An 11,602-nucleotide genomic window follows, 5' to 3' on the forward strand; every position below is an offset into this window, starting at 1 on the left:
TGGAAACATGTTGGAGTTTCTATACGATGACTTTGAAGAGCTTGTGGTGAACGTTTTGTAGGCTGCAAACACAGATGCTGCTGAAACGAACTAAAACTTGCTGTTTCTCACCCCTACTTAAGGAAAAACATCAAAGGACTTAAGATTCTTAAGATCTATGACATCATCACTCCCTAAGCCAATGAGATTGTCACAAGACATTTTGGAATGGGGTATTTTTTTTAAACTGTTTTCAAACTTAACTTAAAATTTCAGTGTTTCCTGGTTGTGGACTATTGGTTAGTCCAGCCGATTAAGAAATTAATTGTCACAAACATCCCTAATATTATATAACAGACGACAGAAAACACGAGTTTTTTTTCTACTCAATAGAGGTATAATAAAAGTTTTTTTAATTATCCTACTTTTTATAAAAGAGAACATTTATTAAAGATTATGTATTTAATTAAAAAACTCTGTTCATCTAAAGCAGGGGTCAGCAACCTTTAAGACCCAAAGAGCCAAAGAGCCATAATTGGCCTATCTGGGGTTGAAAGGCTCGATAAATGCACGGCGTTTCGCCGGGTACACCGGCTTCCACGAGTGTGACGCTTATTTTGAGCAATGAAAAAATAACAAAATATAATTTTATTTGTATATTGCAAAATCACAATAATCGTCCAATTTAGAACTACAAGTTAAAAAAAGAACTAACATAAATAAAATACACTTCAGCTAATTTATTTCCCCAAACCACGCGGAGCCGCACTATAAGGACTAAAGAGCCGCAGGTTGCCGACCCCTGATCTAAAGGGTTTAACAAAAAGGGGGAGCTTCCTGCTGGAAATTGAAATGTCCCCATGTCCCCACTGGGCGATCGTGGCTCAAGAGTTAGGAGTTCGCCTTGTAATCGAGCCCCGGCTTGGACAGTCTCGGTCGTTGTGTCCTTGGGCAAGACACTTCACCCGGCAAGACACTTCACCCGTTGCCTGCTGGTGGTGGTCAGAGGGCCTGGTGGCGCCCCAGGGTGGCTGTAGCTACATCACCAGTGTGTGAATGTGTGCGTGAATGGGTGGATGACTGAACGTGGGTGCTTAACTAGTTAAAAAAACAAACAAACATCTGTCTCTTATTTTTTATGTCACACAGGAAAGAAGCTTCAATGTCTGATGAGAAGACATTAATTTGTTGGTGTTTGTGGTGTTTGGTGCAGTTTTCTTGTTTTCTGGCTTGTTGTTTATTTACAGTGGAGATGAAGATCTCTAACAAGTTGATTTGTTCACATTTGCGCATTTTTAAGAGGAATGTGTTTTTGAGTTTGTACACTATATGCATGTAAGGCAACCGTTTCCTTTTTCTGTATTTTTGTGTGCTGCTCTTTTAAGAAAAGGGGAACAAAAGACATTTAAATCGACCTCAGATGATTTGTTTAAATTTTTACAAGGTCTTACTGAGGTGATGCAAAGTGAAACATGCTTCTTTTTTGGTAATGTGCTGGAAAAGCTTGAAAATTGACCTTGAATGTGCTTAAAAAGTGCTTGAATTTGACCCTAAAAATGTGTATGAACCCTGCATATATTGCAGTATTTACAGTTTATAGTAGGAATTTCATGGCAACAGCTAATCTTTATTTTGTTTACTGGGAAATGAAATGCTGCCAATTCACAAAGCTGTGCTTCAGCTGCACTTCCTGTTGTAGACTTGTGATGCACACAGGCTCTGTTCCAGCACTCAGCATGTTCTTCCTTATTTGCTCCACCAGGGGGAGCTCCTAAACTATGACATCTTGATAGGAGTGAACCAGGGAGAGGGGCTGAAGTTTGTGGACGACAGTGAGGACAACGACGGCATCTCAGCTGCGGCGTTCGACTACACCATCTCCAGCTTTGTTGACAACCTCTACGGCTACCCAGAGGGTGAGGACGCCACCTCTGTACACTGCCACTTTTTCAGTTATTCCATTTTACAGCCTCCTCTCACTTAACTGCATTTTGCAGCATCATCAGGTTTTGTCTCATTAGGAGCCGCGTTTGTTGATTTGTTCGTTTTTTTCTGTTTGCTGTATTCATTAAAATAAACGGATAATCGTCAAAATGACAAATGTGGACAATTATCAAAGCTTACATTACAATTCTGACAGCTTGAGTTCATATGAATTTTCAAAAGAATATCAAAACCTGTGAAAGTGCTTTAAGCGTTTAAAACATGCGAGTAAAGAATGGAATCAGTAACATGTGAGCCCAGTGAATCAGAATCAGAATCAGAATCAGAATGGGTTTATTGCCAGATGTTGAGGTTTACAACATTAGGAAATTGCTGCGGTGCTTCAGTGCAGACAATAAGAATTAAAGTGCTATGTAGAAAGAAAGAAAGATATGTGCATGAGATATACATGAGATATATACATGAGAATAAGAATTATGAGTGCTACGTAGAAAGATATATACATGAGTGCAGGTGGTGATCAGTGCCAAACATGAAATGATGCAGTGACACAGCGTAGGGTCATGTGTTAGTGGCGGGGACAATCATGTGGTTATTGTTCATGTGTCCAACAGCAGAGGGGAAGAAACTGTTCTTATGGCGAGAGGTTCTGGTGCGAATGGACCGGAGCCTCCTGCCTGAGGGGAGCAGGTCAAACAGACTGTGTCCAGGGTGAGAAGGGTCAGCTGAGATCCGGGCTGCACGCCGCAGTGTCCTGGAGGTGTACAGGTCCTGCAGAGATGGGAGTCTGCAGCCAATCACCTTCTCAGCAGAGCGCACAACACGCTGCAGTCTCTGTTTGTCCCTGATAGTGGCTCCAGCGTACCACACGGTGATGGAGGAGGTGAGGATGGACTCGATGATTGCAGTGTAGAATTGCATCATCGTCCGTGTTGGCAGGTTGAGTTTCTTCAGCTGCCTCAGGAAGTACATCCTCTGCTGGGCTTTCTTGATGACGGAGGTGATGGTGGGCTCCCACTTCAGGTCCTGGGTGATGGTGGTACCCAGGAAGCGGAATGAGTCCACAGAGGTGATGGGGGTGTCAGTCAGGATGATGGGGGGGAGTGGGGCTGTGTGCTTCCTGAAGTCCACAATAATCTCCACTGTCTTCTGGGCATTCAGCACCAGGTTGTTGTGGCTGCACCAAGACACCAGACGTTCAACCTCCCTCCTGTAGGCAGACTCGTCCCCGTCCGAGATGAGCCCAATGACGGTGGTGTCATCTGCGAACTTGATTAGCTTGACAGACTGGTGGGTGGAGGTGCAGCAGTTGGTGTACAGGGAGAAGAGCAGAGGAGAAAGAACACAGCCCTGAGGGGAGCCGGTGCTGATGGTCCGGGAGTCCGAGACATTCTTTCCCAGCCTCACGTGCTGCTTCCTGTCCGTCAGGAAGTCAGTGATCCACCGGCAGATGGGATCAGGCACATTCATCTGGGAAAGCTTGCCTCGGAGATGGTCTGGAAGGATGGTGTTGAAGGCAGAGCTGAAGTCCACAAACAGGATCCTGGCGTAGGTTCCTGGGGAGTCCAGATGCTGCAGGATGAAGTGCATCAAACAAGACAAGCGTGCTAAAGAGAGCCACTCATCCACATCACGGCGTGTCTGCGCCTTAACCTTTGAGGCTCTGTGGGCAGTAATGCTATCATCCCCCAGGTAGTGGGCTCCCAATCTCAGTGTCGGTGTTTCTGACAGATCGGCCTGTGAACCCCTCACAGCCGGACCACAGTCACAGTACAGACATGTTTGGATAATGCAGTCATGCTTCCTCTCTGCTGCCTGTCACTCCTTCTGTTATCAGAAAGACTTTTTTTTCCTCTCTAGATTTCTCACTCACTTCCTGTTTACGGACCACCAGTGGGTGGCACCAGCTGTGGCCACTGCCAAACTCCATGCTGAGTTTCAGTCCCCAGTTTACTTTTACACGTTCTACCACCACTGCCAAACCGAGACGCGGCCCGAGTGGGCCGACGCCGCGCACGGAGACGAGATACCTTACGTGTTCGGCGTACCGATGATCGGTGCCACGGACCTGCTCCCGTGCAACTTCTCCAAGAACGATGTGATGCTGAGCGCTGTGGTCATGACTTACTGGACTAACTTCGCAAAGACTGGGTAGGCCTCATGTCACAGTAGTGTAAACTGTACACGTTACTGTATGTTCACTGACAGCCTTCTAGTCATCTTGAATACTTGAATCTAGGTTGCTAGTTTAATTTCCGTGTGGCTTTGAAGAATTGAACATACTGGTTCACCAAAAGCATCCAGATCCCAGAGCAGCCGGTTGGTCTTAGATAGTTTAAAGGTTGCACAGAGAATGGGCCTCCTGTCTGTATTCAGTGTATTGATGCCACATGTTACTTATAATGGAGACTGAATATAACTTTGAACTGAAACGTTTAACCTTTATGCTCCACCAGGGACCCCAACCTGCCCGTCCCTCAGGACACCGAGTTCATTCATACCAAGCCCAACCGCTTCGAGGAGGTCATCTGGACCAAGTTCAACTGGAAGGACAAGCAGTACCTTCACATCGGTTTGAAACCTCGTGTCAGAGACAACTACAGAGCTAACAAAGTGGCCTTTTGGCTGGAATTAGTCCCTCATCTTCACAGCCTGCACGACGTGCTCTTTCCCACCACAACGCGCTCCCCCGCAGGCCGTGACCCCGGCACCATGAGGCCCAGAAACAACGTTCCTCGAACCACTCGTCATCCTTACCCTACCTTCCCATCAGATCCTGAGCCCGAGGGCTCAGAGCGCCCGCCCCAGGACCTCTTTCCCAGACACACCCGCGACTACTCCACCGAACTGAGCGTGACAGTTGCAGTTGGAGCGTCGCTCTTCTTCCTCAACATCCTGGCCTTCGCCGCCCTTTACTACAAGCGTGACAAGCAGCACGAGATGCGCGGGCACCGGCTGTCCCCTCAGCGGGGCGGCCCCGCCAACGACCTGGCTCACAGCCAGGAGGAGGAGATTATGTCCCTGCAGATGAAGGACTGGGAGCACGACGCTCACCACGACATGGAGCCCCTGCGACCCCACGACATCCTGCGGCCCGCCTGCCCTCCCGACTACACCCTGGCGCTGCGCCGCGCCCCCGACAACGTGCCGCTGATGACGCCATACACCATCACCGTAATCCCCAGCACCATCACCAGCATGCAGCCTCTTCACGCCTTCAACACATTCCCCTCCACCGGCCACAACAACACCCTGCCCCACCCCCACTCCACCACCAGGGTATAGTAGGGACAGGCCCGACACAGCACCACCTAGGGACCAGGAACACTGGCTCTGCTACCGCTCTGGAAGGGAGGCCTCTAGACGTGGGCCTTCGTTCTGTCCTCTTATTCTCTTCTTTCTCCAAAAGCAACTACACCTGCTGCGTCATGTGCTGTGAAACTTGGCAGCTCCCTCCACTGGTGGCATGTGGAGGTGCAACTGAAGTGTCCAGCAGCAGATGAGCAGTTTGGGGTGGGTGACTCAGATCTTTCAAAGATACTGTTTTCAAAGACGGTCTGCTGTTTCCAGGCTCAAGACCTCCAACATTTGTCAAAGGGACGAATGCTCTCTCGCTCCTCGCTGTTTTCTCTTTTTTACGTTGGCGTCATCTCTTTTTCCATCTCCTGTGTGTTATGTGCACATTATGCTTCTCTTTTCTACATCCGTGTTTTATTACTGCTCTCTTCCTCTCATTTGACACGCCTCCCTCCTGCTCTTCTCTAAAAATTCCCGATCTGCTGAGCAGTTTGGAGGCGGGAGGCGTACACTAAACATATAACTATGAAAACACTGATATCTTTCATTCTACCAGCATTTTTAGGTGCCAAGTAAGTACTGCTGTGTTTCATTTCTCATCGAGGGAGAAGAAAAACGAAAGAAAAATAGAGTTTCGCTATTTACCGTCAACTAACAGAGTTCTGTCATGTTCTCATGACAAAGTGCCAAACTGGCCTCAGTCGTGATTTTCTTTCTTCCATCTTCTCTCTTTTTGTTGTTTTGTTTGAAGCATTTGTTAAATTGTTGTTTTTTATTGTGTGGAAAGAATTTTTCTGAAAATATAGATATAGAGAAATGATATTATATATAGTTCTATATAAAATGTGTACAAAGGAGAAAGTATATAAAAGGGTTTTCTCAGTGGGGGATCTATGCATGAATTATTTTTAAAGACGCGGGGAAAAGGACACTGTACCTGTCGATGCACGTTTCCCAAAATCTAAACGAGTCATATCGCTCCATGTTTGCTACTTTTGGTTTTTGGTTTTCTCCCGCAGAGTAAGAGCATCGCAGGAGCATCGCAGGAGCATCGCAGGAGCATCGCAGGAGCTCCTGAAGTCAAACGACGCCTCCCAGCACTCATTTATTAAAACGGAGTCGATGCCAAAAGTCTTAAACGTTAGAATCAAAGCAACAGCTGTGAACTCAGTCATGGTGTCATGTGCAGCCTCCGTCTTACTGTCACTACTTTTTCATTTTAGGGTACGTGAGGTAAAGCGTCCGTCGATGTAGCTTGATTGTACAAAATTATTTTTCTACGTTATTAACAAAACAGAGCAGAGACTGATGCTGCTCCTGTCTGACCCCCTTATGTCTGCCACATGTGTATTCTGACTTCATATCATCACTGCTCCCTCCCTCCTCCTCTCTCCATCCTACACCGCCTTTGTTATTTAACACCGACCCCCCCCAAACTGATAATCAGACAAATTCCCAAACAGCTGACTTCACTGTGTCGACACCGTTCCTGACTATTTCTGACCTCAGCTCAGCTCTGCTATTATCCTCACATTAAGGGTTCGTTCACCTGCCTGCAGATGATCTGTGAGCTCGTAGGTTGTAAATTAAACTCTAAGCACACTGAGGGTAACCGGGAGGCGTTCAGGGCCTGCAGTGCAGAGCTGCAACATGAAAAAAAGGGATGGGGGCTCAGATCTCCTGAACAGGGTGGAAACAACACGGTGGGTTTGTGCTGTTTGTGATTCCTGCTCCGTCACTCTGGTGGAGACCACTGCAGCTCAGCAGCACTCCCTGCTGATCCTCTGATGAAGATGTCAACAGTATGTAAACTGAGCTGATGTGCTGCTGTTTGAGCCCACGTGGTAGCGTACGTCCAGTATGGGAGAACTTAGTCACCGGTGCTGTCTTTGCTTGTGCTCTAGCTTTAGCCTGTTTGATTGTTTGTTTTCTATTTTATTACTGCCTAAAAGGGGAGGTGGGGGAAACACATGCCTGACTTCTCCTGTCAGAGGTTTTGTAAGCTCAGTGGAAGGGAAACGTGCACAATGTAAATCATAAAACAACTGAGTGGGGCTGTGCTGCAGGTGGATCAGTGCTGTGGACAGTAGCTGTGGAAAAGAGACTGGACAAAGACTCTCAGCCTTAAATACAGGACAGAGGATGATCCGATCATCTTTCAGCTAACAGTGTCGAGCAGAAGGACGGCCGGCTGATGCGTCCGTACGAACCCTTTTGTACTCACTCCTGTGTATAAGGAGGTGGCGAGGGGTTGTGTAGTTAACCTCAGTGATAGGTTTGTAGCATAAACCTATTCGTTGGAACGTTAAGGACAATTTAATTACATAGCAAAGCAAGACACGAGTAGGCAAAGTTCTTCATGTTTCCCGTGCACGGGAGAGAACCGGACAAACGCCGTTCCTTCGCTTCACCCCAGTTGCTCTCGTCCGCTCCCCCGTAACACTGCTCTTTTATTGAGGTTACATGAATATACATATGACGTTCATTAACATATGACGTCTACATACAAACAAAGAGTACCTTGCCTGTGCGTGCGTGCGTGCGTGCGTGCGTGCGTGTGTGTGTGTGTGCGTGCGTGCGTGCGTGCGTGTGTGTGTGTGTGTGTGTGTGTGTGTGTGTGTGTGTGTGTGGGGGGGGGGTCAGAGTGTGACCCCATAAAGACTTCCCTAAACCTGCTGGTCTGGAAGTCCAGCAGTTCATCTAAACAAAAGGCACTTAGCCTAAATCAGATATAGATACATTTATCCTAAATGAACAGAGGGAGTGACTTTAAGTCTGATTTCAGACTATGTCAGTATTAGTTAAGCCAAGAGTCGGGCAAAAGCTTTATGACCCGGAAAGTTCTAATTCCCACAACATATTGTTGGATTAGTAAGCAAAACTTTTCTGTGATGAAGATTTTTGGGGTTGTTGTTTTAGTGATGGGTTCATTCTGTCAGTTAGCTTTGGCTTGTTTTCTTATTTCAATAGAGGGAGTTTTACTAAACATGGACATGTCGAGGAGCGGCTCATTATTTCTGTAACAGTGCACTTAGAGAAAACTGTCAGGTGTCGCCCCCTTTGGTGATGATGTTTTGTGCTCTGATGAGCTAATAATCAGCTCTCTTTTCCTCCTTCTTTGTTCTAAGCAGGCCTGCAAGATTGAATTAACAGCGCTGTAAAACATTGTTGTGAGAGCAAATATAAGGTGAGCTTTTCCAGATTACAATGGGCTGAGGAAAAGGTCACCTGTGGGAACCTGCCAGTTCCTGTCTAAAGGATTGCAGCGAGTCAATCCAGTCCAAGATCATAAAGAACTCTTTTTCTAAAAACAAAAGAAAGAACAAATAAATGAGCTCATATTGATGAGGGTGGAGACTCTGATGCTTTGCGCGTGAGGCTCCACTTGTCTGCTGTGCAGCCGTGACAAAGACTGGACCAGCGTTAGGATGAGTAGATGTTGACAAACAATTCACGACGCCGGTAAGAAAAGGGTGGATGCTTTGCTTTGCTTTTGGCAGGAGCACAAGAGAGAGAGAGGGAGACCGAAAGGTTCACATGAGAGTGGAGCTGCAGACTCCACCCTTGGGCGGCTAATTTTGGGTTGCTGATGTTTGCTTTAAGAAAATGTTGTTTTATTGACTGGGTTTAGATGATGGTGTTGTTATGATATTTTGATACCACGGTAAGCATTTACAGGATATTGTTTTATACAGGAAAACTGTTACTCAATAAGGCCGATCTACTAGTTGTTTTTCTCTTTCTCTGTGACCCAAGAATTAATGTGTAGGACTCACAAGCTGGTACCTGAAGGTCAAAAACACCACAGAGATGAGACCACTTCCTTACTCCCATCCTCCCTTTTTCTTTATCTCCTGGAAAAGGCTCGTTAAAGGCTAGGTGGTTCGTTTCAGAATTCACTAATGAAAGAACTCTGTATTTTATGTCTAGGAGTGTATTTTGCTGGGATGATCATAAATTATAGCTGAACTGATAAACTACACAAGGGATACTTTGCTCAGAAGGCAGGAAGACGTTTCCTTATTTAGTCTGTACCGGTTTGAACTGGGAAAGCTGACACACGAACCTTTTTTCCTCTATATAAACTGCTGTGTATCAAATAAACCTTTGAGTCGATTTGGGAAGACAACCTGAAGCAGTCTGTGTTTCCTTGTTCTCCCAAGCTGCTCCCGACGTCGTAACTAACCCAGCTGAATGGCATACCTGAGTGTTACTTTAAATAATTAGGAATCTTATAAGGAAAGGACAGAACTCTGCTTATCGCTCACGCCACGGAGGAAACCCGGGAAGGCAATTTCCTTCAGGTGTCACATTATATTGTTGGGAAAATGCCAAATGCTGAAGGGGAGAAAATGTTTGATATTACTGATGTTACCATTAACCAAAGCAGGCCACTGTAGAAGTCAACGACATTTTATAGAAGGAAAATAGAACCAAAGCCAAATGTAGGAGTTATATAGGGGATTGGTGGACTTGTCACATTCCAAATCCAGTTATGGAACAACAAACACTGGTCCAAGGGAAAGGGCAGGTGATACGAGGTGGTGCTGGAGGGAAACGAGCAAAGTAAAGACAGCAAACCTATTTTGGTTCGATTTGATAAAGTCAAATTAAAAGAAGTACCATGACACTCAGAGGATCAACGTGAAACTAAAACATACGCACATTTTGTATGAAGCACATGACTGATAACTGTTGTGTTTTAAGTTTAGTTTCTTATAGCACAGAGTGGATCACAGTGAGGGAAGGACAGGGGGGGAACTGAGTTTAAATGTGAAGTTGATGCTAATATACAGGTTTTGTTTCTAGGTCGTTCTGGGGATGCAGGCTCTGGGTGGAGCCAGGAGCTGAAAAGATCGAACATGATAATTAAACTGATTTTATTATTTAAACACAGGTTTGCAGGCCCGGAGCAAATATACTCGAGAGGAGAATCGCTGAGGTTTCCTGAGAAATGATCTGATGAACCTTTTTCTTTTAATTTTCTAGTTGTGGTTTTGTTTGACACATGAAGATGTGTCAAAAGGGGGAGTTTTAGGTCTAATTTGAAACAATGGATTATATGATCGATGATGCAGTTCTACACTGCAATCATCGAGTCCATCCTCACCTCCTCCATCACCGTGTGGTACGCTGGAGCCACTATCAGGGACAAACAGAGACTGCAGCATGTTGTGCGCTCTGCTGAGAAGGTGATTGGCTGCAGACTCCCATCTCTGCAGGACCTGTACGCCTCCAGGACACTGGGGCGTGCAGCTCAGTCACAGCTGACCCTTCTCACCCTGGACACAGTCTGTTTGACCTGCTCCCCTCAGGCAGGAGGCTCCGGTCCATTCGCACCAGAACCTCTCGCCATAAGAACAGTTTCTTCCCCTCTGCTGTTGGACACATGAACAATAACCGTATGACTGTTCCCACCACTACCACGTGACCCTACGCTGTGTTCACTGCATCATTCCATGTTTGGCCCTGATCACCACCTGCACTCATGTATATATCTATCTACTTAGCACTTTTGATCCTTATTTTTATTTTTATTTAAGTGTTATATGACAGTATGTTTGCACTGAAGCACCGCAGCAATTTCCTAATGTTGTAAACCTGCTCAACATTTGGCAATAAAACCGTTTTTGATTCTGATTACTGTCAGCATTTTAATCGCTAGTTTAAAGGCTGCAGCTGTTGCTCTAACATAAATGTAACAGGCCTCAGTGCTGGTTCTAATAGTCTGAGCTGCTTCCAGCTTTATTTGTGAAGAGCACAGCAGCTTACAAAACACGTAGCTAGCTCGTACAGCTGCGACGTTAAACTTTCATGAGCTAAGATGACCTTAAAATAACGGGGCTACGTGTGGTGATGCTAGCGTTAGCCACGTTAGCGCGTTAACTTCACAGGTGGTCAGACTGAGTAAACAGGCACTAAGTCAGAGGTTGGGCTCTCCGTTTCGCTGCAGGATCCCTTCATTCATGCAATTTATGCAGTTTATTAAAGTGCAATTGGAAAAAGGATTTTGAAATGCAGTTTTTAAAAGCATTTCAAAAATCAGTTTATTAAATGGGAATTCAAAAATGAATTTACAAATGCAGAATTTATTCTATAATTCATTACTTAAGCACAGAATTCTTTATTTCGATGCGCGTGGCTCTTGTGGTCCTCCATACAGGAGTGAGAACGTGTTGGCATTTGGGTCGTCCTTCCCCTCATCATAGTCTGCCACGCAGGCCGTGACAGAAAAGCCCACTAAAAGAACGCCCACCAGACCAAAGCAATGGTTTTGACTTGATCAGCATTAACCCCGCCCCCTGACTTTGATGGGTGAAGCTGACAAATAAAATGTATTTATGAACAGCGATGCAGGGCCAGGAGTAGCAACGTGAATTAA

General features: G+C 45.8%; 1 protein-coding gene across 1 annotated transcript; it reads left to right on the forward strand.

The window, feature by feature from the left end:
• The first annotated feature begins 7 nt into the window (after positions 1–7).
• Positions 8–5,208, forward strand: LOC145422998 (neuroligin-2-like). Its single transcript, XM_080295044.1, has 4 exons — positions 8–46; positions 1,742–1,912; positions 3,761–4,074; positions 4,380–5,208. Exons 1-4 carry the CDS (start codon positions 8–10, stop codon positions 5,206–5,208), a joined length of 1,353 nt encoding a protein of 450 aa, XP_080151170.1.
• The last annotated feature ends 6,394 nt before the right edge of the window (positions 5,209–11,602 follow it).

The sequence above is a fragment of the Astatotilapia calliptera genome, chromosome 3, assembly GCF_964374335.1.
Source record: "Astatotilapia calliptera chromosome 3, fAstCal68.1, whole genome shotgun sequence".
NCBI lineage: Eukaryota > Metazoa > Chordata > Actinopteri > Cichliformes > Cichlidae > Astatotilapia > Astatotilapia calliptera.

Coding starts and splice junctions, on each gene's coding strand:
- LOC145422998 (XM_080295044.1), top strand. CDS start 8: ATGTTGGAGTTTCTATACGATGACTTTGAAGAGCTTGTG. Junction 1,913..3,760: donor AGGGTGAGGACGCCACCTCT/GTACACTGCCAC, acceptor TTCTGTTATCAG/AAAGACTTTTTTTTCCTCTC. Junction 4,075..4,379: donor ACTAACTTCGCAAAGACTGG/GTAGGCCTCATG, acceptor ATGCTCCACCAG/GGACCCCAACCTGCCCGTCC.